General features: G+C 33.9%; 2 protein-coding genes across 9 annotated transcripts; one reads left to right on the plus strand and one right to left on the minus strand.

Moving 5' to 3' along the window:
* Window positions 1–2,633: 2,633 nt before the first annotated feature.
* Window positions 2,634–6,479, plus strand: LOC120088819 (auxin response factor 18). Of its 5 annotated transcripts, none has more exons than XM_039046262.1 (6): window positions 2,634–2,997; window positions 3,090–3,153; window positions 3,389–4,513; window positions 5,035–5,945; window positions 6,055–6,103; window positions 6,184–6,274. In XM_039046262.1, the coding sequence occupies exons 1-5, from the start codon at window positions 2,882–2,884 to the stop codon at window positions 6,056–6,058; spliced, it is 2,220 nt and encodes a 739-aa protein (XP_038902190.1). In that variant the 5' UTR covers window positions 2,634–2,881; the 3' UTR covers window positions 6,059–6,103; window positions 6,184–6,274. The 5 variants fall into 5 exon arrangements, with proteins under 5 accessions (XP_038902190.1, XP_038902189.1, XP_038902192.1 ...); XM_039046261.1 differs by having other exon boundaries at window positions 2,637–2,997; window positions 6,038–6,103; window positions 6,184–6,479; XM_039046265.1 differs by having other exon boundaries at window positions 2,643–2,997; window positions 3,085–3,153; window positions 6,038–6,103; window positions 6,184–6,479.
* A 9,217-nt stretch (window positions 6,480–15,696) lies between these two features.
* LOC120088125 (serine/threonine-protein phosphatase 6 regulatory subunit 3-like) lies at window positions 15,697–24,692 on the minus strand. Of its 4 annotated transcripts, none has more exons than XR_005484827.1 (20): window positions 24,395–24,692; window positions 22,690–22,793; window positions 22,393–22,479; window positions 22,210–22,285; window positions 22,018–22,092; window positions 21,767–21,820; window positions 21,530–21,589; window positions 21,323–21,439; window positions 21,132–21,226; window positions 20,707–20,915; window positions 20,235–20,332; window positions 19,922–20,025; window positions 19,583–19,748; window positions 19,164–19,286; window positions 18,695–18,777; window positions 17,983–18,124; window positions 17,816–17,845; window positions 17,538–17,608; window positions 16,898–17,061; window positions 16,671–16,812 (listed from the first exon to the last, which is right to left on the minus strand). XR_005484827.1 is itself a non-coding variant. In XM_039045207.1 (19 exons), exons 1-19 carry the CDS (start codon window positions 24,431–24,433, stop codon window positions 15,993–15,995), a joined length of 2,553 nt encoding a protein of 850 aa, XP_038901135.1. In that variant the 5' UTR covers window positions 24,434–24,692; the 3' UTR covers window positions 15,697–15,992. The 4 variants fall into 4 exon arrangements, 2 of the variants coding, with proteins under 2 accessions (XP_038901135.1, XP_038901134.1); XR_005484826.1 differs by having other exon boundaries at window positions 16,674–16,815; XM_039045207.1 differs by lacking the exon at window positions 16,898–17,061 and having other exon boundaries at window positions 15,697–16,812.
* Between the last annotated feature and the right edge of the window lie 778 nt (window positions 24,693–25,470).

Genomic DNA, 25,470 nt, shown 5'->3' on the forward strand with positions numbered 1-25,470 from the left:
AGAATTCCAACGACCAACTTCAAAAGAGTTACCTATGATTTTACAATTTTACTCCTATTAATCTAGTTTAATATTTCAGAACATATTGCTATTACAATATTTCAACAGTTTATTTTTTATATTCTTCAAAAGAAAATTATAGTGCTTTTTTTTTTTTTTTTTTTTAAAAAAAAAGATAGATTTAGTATAGTATTTTATTTTAATCTGTCAACTTATTTCAAAGTGCAAATCATATGGGGTTACTAAAATCATAAAAAGAAATAAAGTGCAATAAAATCATAGAAAGAAAATAATTTAAATAACAAAAAAACCGTAAACTTTCAATTTTTTATTTTAATTCCTTATATACTTTACATTTAACTAGCTTTCAAAATGTATATATTAATGTATAAACTAAAATATAAATAAACATTTTTTTTATTTACTATGTTATTTTGTCACTCTACGTTCACTTATTACTACTCCCACACATGTTAATAATACTCAAAGCTACATTGTCAATGGGTTAAAAGCAAAATAAAATTAAGTTTCAAAATAGTTAATATATGAATAGGTTAGAAATTAGAATAGATATATTAAATCTTATAAAATAATATGAAAAATAACCAAAAAAAAAAACCACCCATAACCTATAAGGATGGTTATAAATACTCTTTTAAATTTTCAATTTAATCATTTAGCTCCCTAAATTTATAAAATTATGGCAATCCAATTCTTAAAGATTCTAAATTACATAATGGTGAATTATTACAACTAAACTAAATTCTTTTTACATGAAAATTTTGTTTTGACTCAACATTGATCTAAAAACTAGAATTTGTATTGTTTCCAAGTTCTATTGAATTAAAAATACATTTTTTTCAAATACGAGAAAAACAAATAAAATTAAGAAAAACAACCGTTCAACAATTCAAACAAATTTCACTCATAAGGAATGATTTTCTAGTCAAATCGACGATGTCCAATTTCTTCGAGAGTGAGAACCATGCACATGTGTCACATAATTGTAGTTATATTTAACGAAATATAAGTTTTTAGTAGCATCACAATAATGTAAAGTATGTAGAGAATCTAGTAAATCATGTCAGTTTATTAAGAATAGTGTAATAAAAGGCCCCAACAAAATCAAAGAATGAATCTCAGTCCTTAAAGGATAAATGTCAGCTTCCAAAGTTTTGTTAATGTTTTGATGGAGAACCAATGCATTAGTGAGCTCCACAAAACTGATAGAGTGTAATTTGCAGTAATCAACAAGGTCTCCCATTGAATACAGCTTGAATACCCATTTCACCAATTTTAAAAGTTGCATCACATTTCACAGTGAACATTATATAAATGTAGATTAGATTGTGACAACCATTATAGTTTAAGAAAAAAGTTGTACATCTATATTCCACGCCATTAAAATTACTGGTTAAAAAAAGTATTTAATCAAATTAAGTTTGAGGTAATTACCGCGTTAATATAAGGGTGGTTTTGTAATTTTATAAAGGAGAATCATTTTGGAAGTTGGATTAAAATGAGATTGAAAAGGAAGAAAAAAAAGCAAAAAAAGTATTGGATGAAATAAAAAGGAAAAAAATGGAGTTATTGAGAAGAGAGCGCGTGGAGAAAACAGGTGAGGTGAAGAACACGCGCAAAAGAACAAAAAGGGCCGTAGAAGTCCGACCTGGGCGACATTTATCAGTAAACAAAAATAAATAAATAATACACACTCAACCATCTTTTTTTAATCATAAGATTCATTGGGTAAGAAGTTGATAAAGTATGAAATTAATATTATTTAGTTGTGAGGCCCACAAATTTCTTGAATTAAGGATAGTTTAATAGATAAAGAGTAATAATTCTATAAGATTGCTATCACTTTTTTTTTAGTCTCATAGTAATCATATGATATAAGTTTGTTGTAACTTGTAAGCTCTCTATTAACTATTAGATATAGCTAAAATGAACATTAACTCAACAGACGTTCAAAATGTATCAATGATCATGAATCTTTAGTTCAGTTTTCCACCGCCGTTGTACTAAAAAAATTAAACAAAACTATGAAATATAAAATGGTTAAAAATCTTACCTTTAGTCCCTAAACTTTAATAAAAGTAACAATTTAGTCGATGAACTTCGGTTTGTAACGGTTTAGTTCTTGAACTTTCAATCTTATAACAATTTAGTATTTATACGTTCAAATTTGTAACAATTTATTGTAAAAATTATTGTTAGGATTTGATGAGATTTTTTGCATAAATAAATCGATAAACTAATTAGAGACTCAAATTTTTTATAAAATATAAAGTTAATGTCACAAAATTATAAAAATGGACATCAGACTTTGATAAATTTTTTCATGTTAGAGACTAAATTGTTAAAAATTTCAAAATATGAGGACTACTGACTAAATTGTTCCAAAATTATAAGTACAAAAACTAAATTGTTACCTAGTAAATGTTTAGTTTGATGAGAGTTGAAAGATGAATTTTTTTTAAGCAATATAAAGTGGTGTGGTGTAAAAAAAATTTAATGTGTGTTTTATCTTTTCGTTGGAAAAGTAGGTTTAAAAAGAGAGGAGTAAAAAAGAGGAATGGTCTCCAACTTGTTCGTTCACTGTAGCCTTGTTTTAGGATTAATATTCATCATCCAGGGTTCCCTCTTCATCCCGCGATACGATACGAATCCAATCCAACCAAAAAATTAAACATAAAAAAGCTCCTCTCTTTCTTTCCCCTTTCCTTGTTTTCTCGTTTTCCTTTGTCCATTTTCAGATTGTTTGTTTGGTTGTTTTGTTTGCTTCCTTCCTTGGCTTCAACCAACACCCCTCGCCATTTGGGATCTAAACACATTACCCCCATTCTCCTTTTTGCCCCCTTTCCCCCCTTTCTCTTGAATGCTTCAGAAGAACAACAAGCTGGGAAGGATTTGCTCTTTTCACTCCGACTCAGATTGCCTCACTTGGAAGTTTTCTTTCAAATTTCATTTTCTGGCTTCTCTTTTGACTTTCAAGTAAGTAAACCCCAAGATGCTGAATCTGAGGGTTTTTCGTTTGGTTATCGCATTCCTACTCTGACCTTCTTCCCCTGTTCGGTTCAGTTCAGTTGCTTTCTTCTTTTCAATCAAGGAAGCTGTATTATTGGTTACGAACAAAAACTGGGTTCAGAGGTGAGACTCTGAGACTGATCTTAAGGTAACAATTAATTCTGATTCAATTATTTCATGCTAATCAAACTGGGTTCTCTGTTCTCATCATTTAATTTTATTCGTTGCGTCTCTTTTTCTTGGTCAGAAATTAAACACCGAGGATGTAGAATGTCGTTCTAGTTTGAAAAGGGTCACTGTTTTTTTTTTCTTTTTTTTTCTCATTGGTTTTTTTCCTTTTCTGATTCCTTTTCCTCAGGGTTTACATTTGGGGGAAAACGCAGTCATTCGAATGAAAGAAGCAGAGAAAAATTTAGATCCTCAACTATGGCATGCCTGTGCCGGAGGTATGGTCCAGATGCCGGCGATTAACTCCAAGGTTTTCTACTTCCCTCAGGGTCACGCCGAGCATGCTCAGGCCACCGTCGATTTCACCTCTTCACTCAGAATCCCGCCTCTTATTCCTTGTCGAGTGCTCGCCGTTAAGTTCTTGGCTGACCATGAAACGGATGAGGTTTTTGCGAATATAAGAATGGTTCCCCTGCCGAACAACGACATCAATTTCGAAGACGAGGGTGGGTTTGGGAGTAATGGGTCTGAGAATAATATGGAGAAACCGGCTTCCTTTGCCAAGACGTTGACTCAATCTGATGCCAATAACGGCGGTGGGTTTTCCGTTCCGAGGTACTGTGCGGAGACTATTTTTCCGCGGCTGGATTACACGGCGGATCCGCCGGTTCAGACGGTAATTGCCAAGGATGTTCACGGCGAGGTTTGGAAGTTCCGCCATATTTACAGAGGGACGCCTCGCCGGCATTTGTTGACTACTGGGTGGAGTACTTTTGTGAATCAGAAGAAGCTCGTCGCTGGCGATTCGATTGTTTTTCTAAGATCCAAAAATGGCGACCTTTGTGTTGGAATCCGGCGAGCCAAACGGGCAATTGGGTGTGCCGCCGATCACCCGTACGGATGGAATCCCGGCGGTGGAAATTGCATCCCACCTTACGGTGGATTGACGATGTTTTTGAGAGATGATGACAATAAGTTGAGTAGAAAAGGGTCTTTGAGTTCCAGTGGTGGTGGTGGGAATTTGAGGGGAAAAGGTAAAGTGAGGCCGGAATCAGTGATGGAAGCGGCGGCGCTTGCGGCGAGCGGGCAGCCGTTTGAGGTGGTTTATTACCCACGTGCCAGCACGCCGGAGTTCTGTGTTAAGGCCTCATCGGTGCGAGCCGCCATGAGGATCCAATGGTGTTCTGGTATGAGGTTCAAGATGCCATTTGAGACAGAGGATTCTTCTCGGATTAGTTGGTTTATGGGCACCATTTCTTCTGTTCAAGTTGCTGATCCTATCCGTTGGCCTAATTCTCCATGGCGGCTTCTTCAGGTATTCTCCTCTTCCTCTTCCTCTCTGTCTCATTCACTTTCCTCTGCAGTTTCTTCTGCTCCGGACACTGTCATTGAAGTGCATTAATTCACCTGAAAAGCTGCTTTCTAGTACCAAATATTTGATTTTGTCTGGTTTCACCTGAGAAGATACTCTTTCTGGGTTCATTAGGTTACCCGTCTTTTGCTTCTTTGTTCAATTGGTTTCTTGCTAAATATGTTACTGAGAATTTATCACTGTGTGGGATAGATAGGATTTTATCATATGTATGTGGCTGATAGACTGGTTCAGGTTTGATTTCGTTGCGCTTTATCCAGAAATCATTTGCCTTCTGCTATCTCGTCGGTCCTTTGTTTATGCTTCCTGATGAACTTTGTTTGTTTGAATGCCGGAGACAATCAATTGCTTGGCCTTATATTTTGTATCACTTGCATTGTTAAAGCGTGGTTTATAGGGCTTTTAAGTAAATTGCAACCTATCTTGAAAGGATTCAATCTATATGGTAAAACCTTCTACTGCAGGTGACATGGGATGAACCAGATTTGCTACAGAATGTGAAGCGTGTTAGCCCATGGTTAGTTGAACTGGTATCAAACATGCCCGTCATTCAACTATCACCATTTTCTCCACCGAGAAAGAAATTTCGACTACCACAACACCCAGACTTTCCCCTCGACGGCCAATTCCCACTGTCTTCGTTTTCGAGCAATACCCTTAGGCCAAGCAGTCCCATGTGTTGTTTATCTGATAACACTTCTGTAGGCATACAGGGAGCCAGGCATACTCAATTTGGAATATCTTTATCAGATTTCCATCTCAACAACAAACTGCAATTAGGGCTGGTTCCATCCAGTTTTCAGCAGCTTGATTTTCACTCTAGGATTTCCAATAGATCAGTAACAGACCACAGAGATAGCAGCAGTCAGAACTCATCAGCGTTGCTAAACGGGGAAAAGACTGGTCCAAAGTTGGAAAGATCCGATTCGGTGAAGAAGCATCAGTTTTTACTCTTTGGTCAACCTATACTCACTGAACAGCAAATCACTTGCAGCTCTTCCGGCGACATTCGTTCACCTCGGACAGAGAAAAGCTCCTTGGATATGAATTTGGAGAGAGTGAAGTTTCTTTCTAATAACTCAGGATCCACTACCAAGCAGCAAATTTCTCCAAACAAGTCATCAGGAGTAGGATTTCCATGGTACCAGGGTTATCAAGCCACTGAACTCGGCCTAGACACCGGTCACTGCAAGGTATTTATGGAGTCAGAAGATGTGGGCCGGACACTCAACCTTTCAGTCATTGGCTCATATGAAGAACTATACAGGAGGCTTGCGAATATGTTCGGTATGGAAAAACCAGACATTCTAATTAGCCATGTACTGTACCAAGATGCAACAGGTGCTGTGAAACAAGCTGGTGATAAACCATTCAGGTATCAACAATTCTGGTAGTTTATTCTTACACACAGATACAATGTCATCCTCAATCAACTTATATATCAAGTCTTCTTCCTTGTGACATCAGTGATTTCATCAAAACAGCTAGAAGACTGACGATACTAACGGACTCGGGTTCTGACAAGCTGGGAAGGTATGGATGAACTTTTACATTTCTTGCTGCCATTTGTGTTGAAGAAAATAATGAATGAAAGTTGGGAAATGATTTTGTAGGACATTGATGGATGGAATGAGAAGTGGTGAAAATGGATTGGATGCTTCAAACAGGACTGGCCCTTTGAGCATATTTGCCTAGCGCCTACCTTTCCTGATTATAGGGGGAATGAATCCAACAAATGTATCTGCTCCAGAATTCTGCTTGTTTACTGGGAAAATAGACTCTTGAGATCTTCAATCATTTTATTAATCATGTTTTTGTCTTACTATGCATCATCATCAAATGCAACTGTCTATAATATATCTAACTGGATCTTGTTTGATGCCTAATGTTATTCATATTTTCCTTTTTATCTTGATAATGACTCGCCTCAAAGATCAATGTCAATTATATTGAATTTTCCCTTACATGACCCCAACTTAAGCAGAAATTACTTTTGGAGGTTGCCACAATGTGGCCGATAATTTTTATCTATGGATGTAATACTCGAGTTCAGGATGGGTACATAAATGAACTAAGATCATCCAAATGAGAGTGATCTAGAGAATACGAAAGTATTGTTAAGAAAGAAATGCTTAAAAAAATTAAAAGTTGTTACCTTTACAAAGAAGGTGTACCTCAACCACAGGAACTTTAAAATTTAACGCACTTATTTTTCAGCAAACTTATGTTGGGTGACCTTTTAGGAAGTAGGTAAGGATAAATTATGCTGAAAAGACTCGTGTTGGTTTGTGGGGATAATCTTCACTCTTGGAAGCAGTTTGACAAGTAGATAATATATGAGGATGTAGGAGAATGTCGAGGCTACTAGGTGACGGATTCGGATTCTGAATCCCAATCTGAATTTTGAGCTTAGGGTGTTACCGTAGAAGTATTTCAAACTTATATTTAGTGATTATTAATGGGCAAATAAACTTTTGAAACTATATTTAATGGCTATTAAGAGGCAACCACACAAAATTTTAAAAATAGGGATTGGATCTCTCTCGATTTGAAGGCAAACATTTCATTTTGTTGAGAAAACGAAATGTTTGTGGAGATAGTTTTCACTCTTAAAAGCAATTTAAAACAAGTGGATAGTATAGCTAGGTTGTAGGTGATGTAAGAGAATCACACGTTAGATTTCAAACTTAGATTTAGTGATAATGAGTAGACATGCAAATTTTTGAATCTATATCTAATAGTTACTAAGAGACAACCACAAATTGAATAATTTGTTTAGACTCGATTTTAAGAATAGGGTAAATAGATGTTTGAATTAGAATACAAACATTTCATTTTAAATGGAAAAACTGTTTAGATCTAAACTTTCTATTATGATGTCGTGTCTTAGAGAGGGTTATTATAACCAAAGTTGCAATTTTGAATCATAAATGTGGAACCTTTGCACATGGATTGGGCAAAGGAATTTAATGCATAATGTTAATGGTGGAACCAAAGCATGGTCCAACCTAAGCCCTATTGCACCTGGTGACATTTTCTACGGCTAACTCATTCTAAATTTTGGCATATGGCCCCTCCCCCTCTCGTGGGTTGGTTTTGAAATTTGATGGCAAAAAAAGGGTTTTTTTGCAAATCCCAAAAAAACACATTAGCAATGAAAGAATAATAATTAGTGAGCGAGTGAATGAATGGGTCCAAAAGAAAAAAAAAACTTGCACGTTCAATGTAAAGCACACGTGGGATTGGGGCAACACTCACGTGCCGTCCACCATTTTGTGTCGCCGTTTTGGTGCTTGTGCTTGTCTCGTGGTTTAGGAGTTGGAGATTTGACTCAATCCCCCTCTTCCTCTTTTTCATTCAAACACTATTAATTAATTAACTTCTTTCATTTTTATTTTTGCTTTACTTATATTAATTAATGTAATACACACTCAATTCTTTAATTGCCGAGATTACCAAACCAAACCTTGTGAAGATCCCAATGTTAACATGTCCATCTGTGGCCAACTTTAAGTAGACAATTCGTCAATGATTTTGAACTTAGGGCCAACCCAATCATTTTTTTATTTCAATCCACTATCCATCATCATCTTGTCATTTTAACTAGTTTTTTTTTTCCCTTCTTTAGTTAAGAAATTTTGTTGAAAATTATCAGTGTAAAAATATAATAATTAAAGAATGGACAATTGACTTCTTTTTTTCTTTTTACAATGATGTGATGATATATTAAGTTGCACCTAGTTGTATGTTCCTCTTTTTCTTACACACTACAAATAAAATTAAAAAATGATTATAATATTAAGTGTTACTTAGACTGCACAAAAGATGGGTACATGCTGTACTCACTTTTTTTCTTTTTCTTTTTCTTTTTTTTTTTAAGTAAGAAAATCGAACGATGAATCATGAAAAAGAGAGAGAAATATTAAAAAATATAAAGAAATGATGAGAGACAAAAGGGGTATTTTAGGCTGTCTTGCATGTGTTAATGAGTGTTACATGGCTGTCATTTTCATGTATTATTTCCCAATGTGAAATGTTTCCTTAATTATTCTATTAATTAATTTCATCATGCTATCCCTTCCCATCCGCTCTATTTTCTATATATAAGAGTTTATTTCACTTTGACATCAACCAACTTGTGTGTTTTACACGTGATCCAAGAACCACACGTGACAGAACCTTTATCCCAAAAAAACATAAACCAAATATTTGAGTCTCACATCATTTTTCTCTTTCCATACAAAAAAAAATAAAAAATTGTATATTTAATTGCTACTTGTATAATTGTTATTACATTAGAAAGAATCACGAAATAAATATCAACTTTCTTTTCTTTAGCATATTAAGAGGGTATTTTACGCTATAATAGTTTATATTTAGGGTAGAGGTTAGACTAGAAAATAGTAAACATTCTATCAAAGAAAGCGGGAGAGAATGAATAGAAAATAATAAACATCATAACAAAGAAAATTTTTTAATAGTGTTCCTATAGTTAATTATAGATTTTATAAATAATTGTAAATACTACTATTATATTTGAAATCTCAAACTATAATAGCCCAACTACCAACTTTAAGTTGGCGTCCAAATAGCCTTTAAGATTATCAACTTAAACCTAACTCAATTGATAAAAATAAATATTATCACTCAAGAAATTTGGAAGTTTAAATATTCTTGTCTTTAATATGTTCTTTTATTGTTATTTATTTATATATTAAAGATAATTTTATTTCTTTTTTCTAAAGGATTAAAAGAAGTAATTAATTAAATGTCAAAGTGAGTTTAGCATGACATCCTCTCTAAAAGTTAAAAGATTTGATTTTTCATTCTGACGATTATTGAATTAAAAAAGAGTAATTAAAGAAAATAATATATTCCAACAAGAAGAAAATGAAAAAATTAGATGGGGAAAACAGTATAAGGTCACGGGAAATAGGAAGAGGAGTGAAGTGGGTAAATATGTGTTGTCGTGTAATGGGGCAAAGTGGTAATTCGGCAGGAAGCGACAGAGATTTGGTGACGTGGCATCTATACTCACCCGTGCGGTGGTTTTTTTTTTTAAAAAATTATTATTTGCATGCGTCTCCTCCATCACACTCCTAACGAATTAAATTTTTTCAAAACACACTCGACGCATGACGTGTACGCAAGATCAACGCTTACGTGTACGGACCAGATCCTCCAATCGTAATTGATAGTCCTATTATTTATTTATTAATTTTAACCTTGGGCGGGTCGGTTAAATCAATGTGGACCCCGCGATATTTTTACTTCTCGCGAGAAGCATCTATCTATTGATTCTTCGATAATTTGCTTCTTTGTTTTATATATATATTTTTTGGTATTGCAGAAAATTGAAAGCTTTGTCATTTTTAGAGGGAAAGAGAAAAGATGGTTATTTTCAATTTTTAGTGGTAATAAATGATTTAGACTTTTTTTTTTTCTTTCCCTTTTAGTATAACAATTGCATATATAAGAATCTTGATTTGGAAGAAAAGAATATATATTAATTATCGTTGAAATAAAATTAATTTAAAATTTGGTGGATAAAAAATGAATTTCGTTAATTTTGTGTCAAATAACTTTCATGTGGCATGTTGGTGTATTCAAATATGTTAATGAAATATTATTTCACAAGAACAAGATATATGTTACGAAATAAAAACTAAAGATAGATCAACTTTGTATCAACATAGTTTTAAGTATTATTGAGAACTTTTTATATATAAGATAAAATTAAATGTTTCAACAAATTGTTACTTTTTTTACTAAGAAAATAAAGAACTAGTTAACATATTTGATTTATTAGTTGAAGGTACATATACTATTGGTTGAGTTATACTGAAGCTGACTAACAGGTTTAACCTTGCAACTTTTAAACACCCATACTGTTATGGGTATATAAATGATTTGCATGTGACTTGATCACTAAAAGATGTTTGTTTCAAACCTTTATCCCAACACGTCGAGGTGAAAGGAACAAAATACTAAGGTCACTTTGACATGAAGTAGACCCCTAGAAAGTCGACCTATCTAGCCAAAGGAAAGCATTGATGAGAAACATAGCAATTTCTAGACTTGAGCTAGTAGGTACAACATAAGAGTATTTGACACGTACTCAAGGCAGAGTGAAACCCTTCACAAATATATGCATTTTATGCACTCTAGCCTCAACATCACTTCGAATACAATTCTAACTTGTGCTTCATGCTACAAGTCTAAATTATACAAGGTAAGGTTTTGTGATAAAAAGAGAATCTATCATTGATTAAGACACGATTTAATTCACAAAGATTTATTTCATGAGTATATATTATAAATTTATGAAGAAATGAGGTTTATTTTTTGAAGAAAAATTATGGAAAGCCAAAAGTGCATATGGTGAGTGATGATAATGAGTTAATTTGTTGGATTGAATGTTGAACAAAGGATGTCTACAACTAAAAGCTACGTCTACCATTATCATTATGATGTTGGGGAGCATTTATATATCCACTCACTCTCTTCAACTTTATGTCTTTTCTTTTTTCTTTAAAAGTAACTTTTAGAGACATAATATTGACTTTACTTCTATGAATGTTATTCAATAATTCATTAATACTTCTCTTGATTATGTTCTAAAAATTCATCTCAAGGAGTGAGAGTAAAAGTGAAATTAAGAGGTTTTTGAAGATTTTATTAATGAAGCACCAAGAAGTAATGAAAATGTTGAGAAGATTTTAAGATATTTATGATGGTTTTTTTCTTTCTCAATTCATGCATCTACTAGTTATTAAAAAACGTATGCTTTTTAAAGATAGAAAATGGAATTAATGATTTGTTAAATGGGACCATAATTTTAATTTCTTATAATACTCTACTTGAGTATAGACTAGGGAAAAGTCTCCTACTTCATTATTTAAGATTCAGAAAAATATATGTCATAATCTAGTTGAAATTAAACATTGTGTAGCTTTAATATTCAAAACTTGTATTTCTTACTTTAGAAAAATATCTCACTTCTCTATTCAATATTGATATGATATCTCTCATGATAATTTGAACATTATTGTGTAGTTTTACGTAAGGTTAAGTGGAGTTTTTTTTTTTCTTTCCAATAATTATGGCTTGTTGTAAATTTCTTGTGGGTTAGATGAGCTTACCAATTGTTCTAGATTCTTTCTTTCATTCTAGTTTTGATATTTTCTACCAACTTTGATTTTAAGTTTAGTCTTGAATGCCCCATAGTTTTGTTGGGACACCTATGTCACTTGTTTTCAAGTGTTTTAAATATTGAACATTGTGGGAGTTTGTACTCAAAAACAATTTTTAAATTTTAGTTTTGCAAGAGTATTAATCTCACTAATTGTTTAAGTCAATGCTTGAAATTGACTCATTCAATTATGTTTAAAGAGATTTTTCTATATTGGGAAAAAAAAGACCTTGATTTTGTTAATTAGCATTTGTTTTCAAGGCCTAGTGGTATATGCTTGTGGGTTTTTACACTATTCAATAACTTATTCCTCTTCTTTGTTGGGTGTATGTATGTTCTTTCATAACTTCTGAACTACAAAAAATTATTTTTTCAACTTTAAATTTAGTTACTATGACTTTTAAATTCCATGATCACCTTTATCCTTTAAATAAAGCTTAATTACCCAACATCCTCCCTGATTAGTTAGAAATAACAAAAATTAAATCTAATGTGACAAATTATTTGGACTTATTTTATAAGTTTAGCCGATGAACTTTCAAGTTTAGAGCTTGTGTCCGCTCTACCTTTGTACTTTAAAAAGTATAGCAAACCTGTGAACTTTCAAGTTTATATTTAGTTTGTTTTGATTTTAAAAAGTATCTATAGTCCTATCAGATATCAAATTCAATTTATATCAAATATTTGTACTTTATGTATCGTTTGGTAACCATTTTGTTTTTTGTTTTTTTTTTTTCTGAAAATTAAGATTATATCATTTACATTTCATACTATCATTTGCATCTTTTTGAAGTACAATGGTTGAAGTCTTAGTCAAATTTCAAAAACAAAATTAATTTTCTTTAAAGTTACTTTTTTTAGTTCTCAAAATTTGACTGGTTTTTTAAATTATTGGTGAAAAATAAATAACAAATGAAGAAATTTAGTGGCGAGAGTAGTGTTCATAGACTTAATTTTAAAAAACAAAATGATTATCAAACGAAATTTTAATAATTTATTATTGAAAGACCTTCCAAACACAAACTTGAAAATTTTAATATAATTTAGCTTAAAAACAATCACAAAAAACCCCCCAACAAACATTATTGGTTACACTACAAAATAAAATTAATTTGCTGTCAACTTTCCAACCAAAACATTGTCTTAAAAATCTAACCAATATAGATAGTTAAACATTCCTCAACATACAAAAACAGAATAATATGTAAAATCAACAACTCAAACAATTTAATAAAGTGAAGTTGAAGTAATTTAACCATAAAAGTAGAGAGTAAAAAATTATAATTTGAACATTACTTGTAAATGAGGTCATGTTTAAACAGTAAAAGAGAGGGATAGTACTGTAAGGAGTTAAGACAAACAGAGGCTTTTTAGTGGGGAATAGGAATAGTGGGCTAAAGTGAAAAAAGAAAGGCTGAGCATTGATAGGAAAAAGAAAACTCTGTAGCATATACCGAATAAATGTTCACTAAAAGCTTACAAAAGGAGATGGAAGAAGTAAAGGCATTGCAGGCGGCAACCGTACATGAATGGCCCCAACACACAACACAACATACATATATGAATAATAATATTGACATGAAATGGGAAGGAATGGAAAGGAATGGGGGAACCCTACAAACAGGAAACACCACACTGCAACTTGCCTGCCATGTCCAATCAATTTCATACAAACAGAAAAAGGGAAAACTCTTCTGGTTTGGTGAAAAAATAAGACACTGTCCACTTGGGTTTTGGTCACAGTGGCAGCTCTAGATCATGCCTACTTTAGCCCTTCTGGCTTCTAGCCTGGTAGTTCAAACTATTCAATCTAGTAAACTACATTTTACTAGGGTTGGCAATGAGACAAAGCAGGTCTTGGGGAGCTCCCTATTCCCATCCCTGCGGGAAAACCAATCCTCATCTCATCTCTCCTCCCATTTCCGTTTGGAGCCTCTTTCGTGTCTCCCGTTTAACCTCCATCCCAGTTAAAATGAAGATTCTTCACCCAATCGTTGAGACAGATACTTGCAAAAGATTTTTGTTGACCCTACATATTATATCTCTATGCAAAATGAAGAACTTTTAAGACAATATCAACTTATACCTCTAAACTTTAAGAGTTGTATCAATTTAAATCCTTAATAAAAAATTGTATCAATTCAAACTTTGAACTTTTGTAAATGTATCAATTTACTCCTCTTTCAAATTTCATTCAACCAATATTCATGAAACTTATAATTTGAGCCAAATAAACTCCTCAATTTTCATAAGTCGATCAATTTCATTACGATTATCTTTGAGAATCATCCATGCATTAATTCTCAAACGTTGTAGACTTGTTCAAATATCACTTTGACAAAACAGACGATTAGAATAAAGACAAACGATTTTCAAAATATTCTCAAAGGAAAATTTGTCTAGGAGCTTTAATTGATTCATGTTTTAAAGTTTAGAGGTTTAATTGATACAATTATAAGTAACATGAAATTTTTTCAAGCAAAACATAATTGAGGGTATAAATTAATACATCTACAAAAGTTCAAAGTTTAAATTAATACAATTATTAATTCATGGTTTAAATTGAATCAAACCTTAAAATTTAGAGTATAAATTGATATTTTTTTTCAAAAGCTTTTTTTTTTTAACACCATTCTTCTGTATAATTATAGTGGTAGTTGAAATAATTTTCATTTCAACTAGCACCATATAGTCAAACCCCACTTGCATGGGCCGAGAAAAGACACAACAATATATGTATATATAATACAACTACCAGCTGAATAGAGATTGAAAAACACATTTGAAACAGACAATGATGCAGCCGTTGAAGTATTAATACACTGCCAAATGGAAATGGGAATCCAGAATGAACAATGTGTCATTACCGTCATGAAGAGACGGTGTTCTTCAGTGATTGCTTTTCATAGGTCGGCATTCGGCAATCAATATTATAGTAACCATATAATGTTTTTGCCTAAAATCTCATCATGGGATTTATGTTATGGTGGAGACACAACTTTGGTATTGCCCATCACTTCTGTCGCTTCCGATGTGATGGATCAATATTCCCAAACTCCTCTAATACAATCACATATTAATGCATCCCACAATTGTACTTTATATTACGAAATTTTTAATATTTAAATATATCTACATCAAATGTCTATAATCATTTCCTTTTTATAAGGTTTCTCCTTTCACGAGTCCAATACTTATATTTCTTAATAACCCTCCACATGATCTTTTCCCATATTAATATAATCCATTATATCATCAATTTCAATTTCCTTTCATCTGTGGAGGCTTTCAACAAATGGCAGAAGCAAATTACGAATGCACATTCACCCAGAAGAGAGAAATTTTAATTTAATTGGATTTAAAATGCAGCAACCTAATGTTACGTATGCAATGGGAGCACAATTAAATAACATGAATGTGACCACAGCTTAGCAGCACGAGAACCCTGCGAAAAGAATACAATAATGTAAGCATCAACTCAATTATATGAACTATAATTTACAAATGGCATTTAACAAGTAAATCAGAACAAGGTGTCTGACGTCATTTCTAAATTTGAAATGAAAAATTATAATAAAAAAAGAGATGATAATGACAAACCTGGCAGGGGACGGCTGATAATGCATAATCAAAGCTACTGAAGGTTGTGCTTAGATAGCGGCCAAATAAGTTTCCGACCAGGAAACATAGCATAGATTGTTTAGTTTATAAGAAAGATGCCTCTCTAATTCATTAAAAAGCAGTCTACAACATGAACTTGGGGCACTAATGGGAACGACTATTAATCAGAAAGCAGGCCCTAAAGCTCTGAAGACTGTTCGCCAAACTCTTTCGACAAGACAACACCACAGCTATTGCTACAGTTTTACCCAGAGAACTACAAAAGGTAGCAGCAGATACGTCCAGCTACTTGAATATGTTGAAACTTTTGACATAAGAATCAAGAATGCTGTTCTTATAAATTAAATATGAAGTATGATGGATCAGGGAAATCCCATGAATCAGAAACAAAAGAAAAAAAAAAACCTTGAATAATCAGCATAACAGTCAGTAACAGGTAAATAGTGACAGCCAAAACGAATTCTACCATCCAATCTCCACATAGAAACAAAAATATACTGTACATATGTCCGCCCCATGCACCTGTGCTCATGCCAACCGCAATGGTGTCCATGACCGTCGGAAACAACCTTTTTGGGCTTAAGATTATGTAACGTGATTAACTCACGATCATTCCAAAACAGCGACCTCATGATCCACTCTCCAATAATTTGCATCATTGAACTCCTTGATCCCAGCCCCATTCTCATCGGAATTCTCCTTTTCTGGCACCTTAGGGACAACGCTCCTCTTCAGTGGACCTGCTTCCCCAACAATCCCCTCCTTGAGGGCCTGCTCCATAGCCTTTTCAGTGCCTTCCAATTCCACACCAACGAACTCAACATCTTCTTCGAACAATGAGGGCACGGCTGTAGTTTTCTGACTTTGATCACTGCCGTCTGATCCGTCGCTTGAGCCTGTTGTAGTTGGAGAGCCATTTGGAAGAAAGGCTTCTCCTCTTGTTGGAGAGTTGACATTGGGTGTTGCTAATTCAACTTGAGAGGAATCATTGATACCAGATTTATCATTGTCCTCAAAGGGGTTCATACTTGAACCCCCAACTTGCAAATCCGATGCTTCTCCCCATCCTACCCAGTCAGGCAGAGGCCTATCTCCATAAGAGTCGTCTGCATCTGGTGTCTCAAACCGGAAGAATCCCAAATCATTAGATGCACTCGATTCAGAGTTCGAGATGCCATCACCAGCAAGTTCAGCCCCAGAAAATCTACTAGGAAGCCCCGACTTGGAACAAGAGGTGTCAACCACAGAATCCTTGCTAACAGTCATCTCCTCCTCGCCAATCACCACCTCATCATCACTACTGCTGTTACCACCATTAGAAGTTCCATTCAGATTAATCTCATCCATCCTCTCAGGGGGTGCTGTGCCTGCAGCTTCACTACTAACTCTGTCGTCTTGGAACGCGAACCAATTGGAGTTGGTGAATAGACTGCTGCAAGAATGAAACACAGCAGATTATATATTCCACTCGATAAGTTAGCCCATAAAAAGCAGACAATTAGAAGTTCACATACACTTCCTAGATGAACTTTCTCATAGCCATTATAAAGATATGAATCAATATATGATGAATTATAATGAAGAAAAGTTCCCTCTTCACGCCCAACATCCCATCCTAAGTGTTCAAGCATATCAGTAAATATGCCTACAAAAGGGCAATGAACCATAGGAAACAAGCCTGGACATTCAACAAGAAGAATGTTGGTATAAGAACATAATCGTTCAAAATTAGATCAGATCAGAGATCATCTACACAAGAAAGACCAGGCTTTACTGAAATAGTCACCATGCGACATATTTTCCAGGCAATAGTGGTCCAGTCAATTATTTTCATATTTAAATCCAAACATGGTTAATAGTTGAAGTCACATCCAATCAGCACGCATTTTACTCCAAGGATGGGATCAAACGAATAAAAGGGCATCTATGAACTTTTCTCACAACTTAGAAGGTTTATTGGCCACATAGCTACAAACCTAAATGTGAAAGTATAATCATACAGAAAGAACTATGCATTTTTCTGGTTTTATTCTTTAGAACTCAAGGACACAGTTGTACAACCCATAGAACAGACTCTGTTCAAGTAAGCTCTTCATTTTCTGGTTATATTCATATAATGTTTCTTCAATCAACGCAAGATAATTTGAAACTCACCTTCCTTGATCATCACCGAGCCTAAGGGATGATATAACAACCTCAGCAGATTCATCATCAAAATAGACATCCTGTACTCACAAGACACGGCAGCACGGTAAGAATTGAGGAAAAATAAACAAGAAAATGAGAAGATGTCCTGCATCAACCACCTAGCTTATACATCATCTTCTCAAAGATCATCACCAAAATTACGTCAGTGTTCTAACCTAAAACCAACTTCACACGCTAACCATAAACTCAAAGCCCTACCAAATAAAAAAAAACAACATTATTACCTCATCATCTTGAGAAAGAGATCTAGGGTCCTGCAACGAAACCATAGAAAGAATATATAAATAAATCAAATATTTGATCATTCTCCACAGAAAAATACATATATGATTTTTCAACAATAAGAATATAAACAATAGAAGCCCAATGAATGTTTGTGCATGTTGTATACCTCCACAGTATCGATATTCCCATATGATTTATATCTAAAAGCCTGGTTTAAATTATTTGCTAAAGCTGCCACATCATAATCTCTATCATGAAGGTCATCCTCATCACTATCCCTTGTCCTGTCTTGCAACGCAGTTGGGCGACTGAAAATTCAATGAAGAATTGTTGAGAAATCCAAGAATAGTGCAAGAGGTTAAAATCTCATCACCGAGAAGAGCGCTACATAGCATTAAAAGACAGCCTTCTGGGAAATAAGTTTTACATCGAATGAATTCAAAGAATCAAACGCTTGCTCTCAGCCCTAATATATAAGAGAATCAAACAACACAAAACGAACCAAAGGGAGGCGAGAAAAAAAGAAGAAGAAAAAGAAGGGAAAAAGAAAAAAGAAGAAAAGACAATAATCCAATAGAAAGTAAAATAGGGTGGGAGAAAAGGAAGAAACATAATTCCAAATTATCAGCGTAAGCTTTGTTGAAAAAGCATTTCCATCTTCTATTGATATATACTTAAAAGTTTGAATATTAAATAAGTACATTCTGCACTAAATAACTTCCATATAACTGGCCATAATAAGATTGCAGATGCATGTTTTGGAGGTTTTGGGAAAGTATCGGGGACAAATCTGTTTCAGATAAACAAAAATCCCAATCTGAAGAAATGATTCCATTCACATGAATATAAACATGGTAAAAGCATATGCTAAAACATACCCACAAGCCCACCGATAGACATTTTCAACCACGTTGCGGTCATGCAAAGTTGTAGCTTGCCACTCGTTCCATTCAGTATTTTCCTGCAAAGAATTTACAGTCAAGTAAACCAAACCAAAGATGCCATATGGTAGAGAATGTAACTGGTCCAAACAAATGGATAAAACCAAGATGAGTCTGGCATAATTTATCCAAGAATCATTCTAAATTTAGATTGATCACAGAAAAAGCACTTAAAATTCTCTACCTGATTAGAATCAGCCAAAATAATTGGATTTTTCTCTGTTCGAAGTAATTATACATAGTTTAAAATATAAATATCCACAAAATAGTAGTTAGATGTAATTATACATAACGCTGTTGGATGAAAAAAAGTGTATATATATATATATATATATATTGCACATTGTATTGAGTAACACTGTAAAAATTCCAGAACAGTGGAGAAACTAAAGCAAGCCATCCATACCAGAAGACATGCCCGAATACAACTTTGACTGTTTGCCATCTGAAGAATCTTATTAGAGATCCGTGTAGTATGTCCTAAGTTGCATACTCGTGGTGCCCGTTTTCCGACAGCAGGAAATGTTGGCTACAATAACAAGAAAATGTTACAATATCTTTAAGCTTTCATAAATTTATTTGGTTTTCAAGTAATAAAGTACCATGGCCAAGAATGTTACTGTTTCATTTAAACCACTAACATCAAGGAAACACAATCAATGCAAATTGGTTTTTAATATATAGAAGAGACATTGCGTGCATGCTAATTTAAAGATTTATACTTTTCTTATATTGATATCAATGTAATTAAATGTCATTCCATTAACATAACTTGTATCAAACACAATGATATATATCAGCGAACAAACCAAGAAAATTCTCTACCTGATTAGAATCAGCCAAAATAATTGGATTTTTCTCTGTTTGAAGAATTTTGCCTATCAAATTGCACTCTCGAAGAAGATGATCAACAATGTCATCCTTCTTACTCTCCAAACAAGATAATATAATGTTTTCTACATGATGGTGCAAAAAATTATTACAAGGGTACCTGCATCAAATAACATAGAAAAGCATAAATAGAAATACGAAAGATCCTCCAATTAAATTAAGCAGAAGTCAAATATAAAAGATCCTGCAAAAATATTTTACATAGGAAGGTCCAATAAAAAAATTATTTAACGTCTTTCAAGACTTCAATATTATGACATAAGAATTGCTTACTCAAAGAAAAGATCAATGACACGTTTAATGGTGCCCGAGTTAATTAATTCTTTCTCTGCAGTTACATTGCCTGTTTTCAGCAGCACTGAAATGAACTCCACGGTCTACAACAGGACACAGAATTCATTCAGGTTTAAAAATAAATAAAAAATGAATTTAAAAACAACAACAACAACAATAACAATAGGAAAACACACATCACAACACACAAGAACAATATCAAGTTCTAAAACAAAATTCTCTTAAACCTAACTTCTAGCAGAGAGCCATACCTTGAACAAATAAATTTATACAACACAAATTAAGCACCTACCTTCAAACGATGTTTTCCAAGAGGAGGCCGTAATTCTCCATATGTTGTGGGTAATACTTTATCATCAGATGACAAGTTTAAGAGTTTTAACAAATCACCTGTGAGACAAGTGCTATTAGAAACTAATAGAAGAATTTTACTTCCCACAAGTAAATCAAATATTTGCAATTATGGAGACCATGCTGCTGTATTCATAGTGCTACTCACAATGCTGTTTTCCTGCTGTGTACATGCATGCCAAATCAATGGGCTAGATGTATAAGAGAAACCACAAGCGCACACACCTATCAATATCAGATCAATAACAATTAAATATTTCTCTGAAACTTTGATGATTATTGACCTGATATTGATAGTTGTATGCCTTTTATGGTTTCTTTTATACATCTAGCCCATTGATTTAGAGAAAATAGAGAGCACAAGTGTGAACTAAGGCACCATCAAATAAATGAAACTAGCATCATACACTAACCAAGTTTAGGGAGCATTGCACCAACAGTCTCTGGATCAACAGGAACTGGACATTCATACATATGTTGATTTCGGAAAGAGTGAAACAAAGGAGAATACGCTGATGATCTCTTTGGATCCAACAAAGAAATGCATACAGAAAGTGAATGCACAAGGCCAGACTTTGAATGTGAATCTTCGAAAGCATGATCAAATATCCTTGCAACAAAACTGCATAAGAAGTGATTGATAAGTCAAAACAACGATGACTTATCTACATACTCTGTCTCTTATACACATCTAGATGTGTATAAGAGACAGTCCAAAGCATGATCAAATATCCTTGCAACAAAACTGCATAAGAAGTGATTGATAAGTCAAAACAACGATGACTTATCTACATACTACCATAAAAACTGAAAAATAAAGAAGCGGTTCTTGGTCAACCTGGGGCTAGAAAGTTTGGCAGCAAGAGCAGATGGGGCATTACGGGCTATAGCACATAATGTTTCTGCCACATTTGCATGAACCTCAGGCAGACTCTGATCCAAGGAGAAAAATTAATATTATAACCATAATCACATTTATATAATCATATAAAAGGCCAAATGTTAATGAAACTTCAATTTGTCACGCACAGATGGACTCAGCTTATCAACAATCATTTCCAGCATATCACTCTCAGACAACCATTGCATCACATCCATAAAATTTGGATAGACGTGATCATCAGCACCAACAAGTCGCACCAAAACCTGCAGAGAAAACTCCATTTCTTATCAGAGTGCAAACTAAGCAGCATTTAAAGTATTTTTTATGGGGAAGCCTTCAAAGGCCCACATTACCTCCATAATAGATGTAATTCCAATTAAATCAACTAATTGGCGCAGTACATCTCGATGAGCCTGCAAAAGGGGGAAATGCATGAGATGGCAGTTTAATTGCTAAACTGTAGAACAAAGAAGTCCCAAAGAAAAAATTTGACTAAAACGCAGCTGTATGTTGATAAGATTATAGCATCCTACAAACATCAACCTCAGTAAGCTGTAAGCGTTATCTGAATCTTTTATAGATTGACATACCTGGACATAGTGCATAAGTGGAACTGTCTTCCGTATCATGAGGCATATGATTACCTAATTTATTTGAAAACAAACAACTTTTTATTAAAACAGTGAGAAGTTACAAGATACAAAACTACTCCCTTCAGGAGAATGTAAAGTTCCCCAACCCAATCCAAACCAAAAAAAAAAATCCATGTGATAACCTAGATCTTAAAACAAAATTTAAGAGAATGAGATTAATTCATTTCTACAATAAAATTTAAAGGTACCTTGCTGAAATAACCAGCTAATAAAGCACTATGAGGTCGGTCTGGTTCCAAGAAGGAGAAAAGCATGTCCATTAGCTGTTGTCAAAAGTAAGATTATGATGTTATTGTTTATGTTAAACACATCAACCATATCATCAATCAGATAATCAACACAACAAAACCAAAAAACAAAAAAGAACTATGAGCCTGTACCTCTTCCTCCTCTACCAAAGTCTTCAGGATAACATCAATTTCACAAGTAAAGATCTCACAGGCAATAAATGGGAACCTAATTCACAATTAGTAATCAATAAAACAGTTTGAATGCAGAGTGTAGAAAGAAAAATCTGAGTGGTGCATGCGGTGTTGGGGTAAATAATTAGAAAAAAATATTACTTGAATGCCCGTTTGCTTTCAGCATCCTCTGGAGGTTCTTCAACAATGTAGCGCAACAGTTGTTCCACCTGGGCTCTGTCCCGTAGACTGAAGGCAAAAAGAATTGTCCATTAAAATATCTGGGTGAATCATAAAGACCATTCCTGCTCATATTAATCATACATTATACAATTCTAACACCCAAGCTCATAAGACAAGGACATTGAACAATATTGAAATAGATCATATATGATAGCAAAAAGAATCAGATCAGTAGTAATAGAACAAGCAAATGATATAATGGAGAAAGTGTCCTACAAGTTAACTAAACGACTGTTGAGGGCTTTGCATTCTTGGATTATTTCTTCTTCATCCAGAAGCTCTTCCAATGAGAAATTCTCTTTGTCTAAAATTGATTCCACCTGAAAGTGAAACAAATTAAGATAATTAGGCATTGCAAGTATAAATTTGTAAGAACATCAGTCCTTTTTTAAGGCTCTGACATTTACTTCAATTTACATACCTCTCTTGAATTTTAAGAAACACCATACAATAGAAAGAATTTATAAGCCTACAATGCAACACTTTCCCAAGGAACATTGGAAACCTATTCAATATCAATCTTTTAAAAGACTATAGTTACTTATTCCCTGAGGCTTGTCTCAAGACAAGGCTCTAGATTTACGCCTCCTTTGACTATAAGAGGCTCACACCTCTCATGAAAGGTTTGAGAGGCTTACGCCTCTACAAAAACGCACTAAGACATAAAGTCTCCACACGCATGTAATGTAGAAGAATAATATGAATATGCCTCCTTCAAAAATATAAAAGTTTGAGTTAACAATTTGAACTATTACTACATTAGTTATCGAGACTTTAAAAGCATTGAAGACAAAATTTATAGCATAAGTCAATCTTATTAATAGTGGTGAGGTTATAGGTATCCTCTTACAAGTTACAATTTTTATTGAAGTGGCTCGGGGGTGATTCTTTTATACTTTAAGTGGCTGTTGAGTTTGGGAATACTTAGTCATGCCAATTTCGAATTTGTAAAATGTTTATAATTTTGAGGCTTAATCCTTATACACTTCACCTCTTTGAGAGGAAAAGCTTCAAGGCTACCTTTAGTCTTTTAAAAGGTTGTTCATAATGCGAAGGTACTAAGGTAACATTATATGCTGAGGAACCAAGCAGGTTATATTTTATTCATTCATCCTTCCAAACCAAAGAACTGGTTGCATTCGATTGATATTCTTGCGTCCATTTCTAACATGATATCAGCTAAGAAACCAAAGAACTGGTTGATACAATCATACACCCTAACTTCGGAATTTCTTTGGGAACAGAGTGCAGATGAACATAACAAGTCAACTCTTCATCGGTTAGACTTAAACTAAATCAAAAAGTTAACGAACATGCTATATAAATCAAGAAGTATCTATGCAATTATGCAGTGCAACTCTAGAATTACTTTGGGAACCAAACGCATATGAACATAACAAGTCAACTCTTCAGCACTTGACTCAATCAAGAAAACTTCAAAGGGAAAAAACGGAACTAACGACGAATGCTGACATGTTTCAAATTCTGGAACAGTTTAGAGGGACAAAACAAAAAAGAGACACCTACATGGAGCAGCATCGTTTTTCATTTCGCAACACATGATATGTGCATGTAACAAGAATTAAAAACAACAAAGATGACAAGCACTAAAACCTGCTGGCAGTCCAACTCAATCAGTCCAGACTGCAAACAAATTTCTAAAAAGGTATAACTGGATTGATAAAACCCAGATTTAATTAGGGAGCTAGAACAAAAGAAAATGGCCAATGAATTAAATTGAAAACAAAGTAATTGCTCGCGGTAGAAAACAATATGCATCAACAAAAACAAAAACACAAATCCATCGGCGAATCTGAAATGATGGAGAAACAACTCCGTCCCTCTTCCCAACCATTTAAAAGCCCAAGGAGTGAATTGGGCAGGTATAGTCGGTGTAATTAGATGGGATAGAATCACTTACAGGAGAGGAAGTAGAAAGGGAAGTTAGCCTCCAAAACATATTGAGGAAATTGAAGGAGGGGTAGATCTGCGAACCCTATTCGCACGGAAGGGGGTTTAGTTGAAGAAAAGAGGATAAGAGAAGATGCAGAATCCAGAAAGAAAAGAGCAGCAGCTGAGAGAGAAGAGCTGTAAATCTGGAAACCCTAATTTTAAGGGAGATGGAGATCGGCAGGAGGCAAGTCCGTAAAGATCGAGAGGAATAGAGAGACAGAGCCACGAATGAAAATTTTATTTTCAAAATTCTGAGAAAGAAGGGAACGATTAAAAAATAAATTTATATTTATAATATATACTATTAAAGTAAAGAAAATTTATGAAAATTAAAAGAAAAAATATCTCTAAGTCCAAGTTTGGTTTTGGTGGCGCAAAAGTGCACAACATTACATGAGCTCCACCTGCACCTCACCATAATTTTCCGTAAAAATTTATCCTCTTTTTTTTTTTCCTTTAAATAAAAAGGTTAAAAAAAAAAGTTTTCTTGCTACTTTTTTGCAAAATATATGCATTGCATTGCTAATATTTAAATGTTTTGGTTAAATTATAAATTTAGTCTCTATGATTTGAAAGAAACAATTAAAATTGAGTCTTTGTGATTGAATTTATTGGAAATTTATCAAAACTCATGAATTATTTGTGATTTAAAAAAAAGCAAACCAAGCATAGACCAAAACCCTAAACACCCACCAATTCATCTTGAAGAAGAGGGAGGAGACAAGCTGGAAAGACATCTTTCCATACCAAAGAGCAACCTTAAGAGGATGTTAAAGCAGCAAGAGCATGGGTGACTCTATTCTCTTCTTGCGGAATGTGACAAAACCACACAATCTTTTAATTCAAAATATCCTCAATGGAAGTGTTAATCTCATAATAAGAGAGCTCCTCTTTCGTTAAAAGCTCAACGACCTCCAACGCATTTGAATCAACCTCAATCGGAGAATTGCTACCGGCCCACTCCAAATCTAAAGCACTAACACCTTCGAGCACAACTTCATCTTCAAGCAAACTCACATTCCCACAAATAGGCTTTAAATTTGT

The sequence above is a fragment of the Benincasa hispida genome, chromosome 10 (assembly GCF_009727055.1).
Source record: "Benincasa hispida cultivar B227 chromosome 10, ASM972705v1, whole genome shotgun sequence".
In the NCBI taxonomy this organism is placed as follows: domain Eukaryota; kingdom Viridiplantae; phylum Streptophyta; class Magnoliopsida; order Cucurbitales; family Cucurbitaceae; genus Benincasa; species Benincasa hispida.

Bases quoted from the DNA above. Each gene is read 5' to 3' on its own strand.
- LOC120088819 (XM_039046261.1), top strand. From the start codon at position 2,882: ATGCTTCAGAAGAACAACAAGCTGGGAAGGATTTGCTCTTTTCACTCC. The intron at 2,998-3,089 runs GTAAGTAAACCC...GGTTCAGTTCAG, and splicing joins GCTTCTCTTTTGACTTTCAA to TTGCTTTCTTCTTTTCAATC. The intron at 4,514-5,034 runs GTATTCTCCTCT...CTTCTACTGCAG, and splicing joins CTCCATGGCGGCTTCTTCAG to GTGACATGGGATGAACCAGA.
- LOC120088125 (XM_039045206.1), bottom strand. From the start codon at position 24,433: ATGTTTTGGAGGCTAACTTCCCTTTCTACTTCCTCTCCT. The intron at 20,916-21,131 runs GTTGACCAAGAA...CTTCTTATGCAG, and splicing joins GCCAAACTTTCTAGCCCCAG to TTTTGTTGCAAGGATATTTG. The intron at 19,749-19,921 runs GTAAGCAATTCT...TATTTGATGCAG, and splicing joins GTCATTGATCTTTTCTTTGA to GTACCCTTGTAATAATTTTT.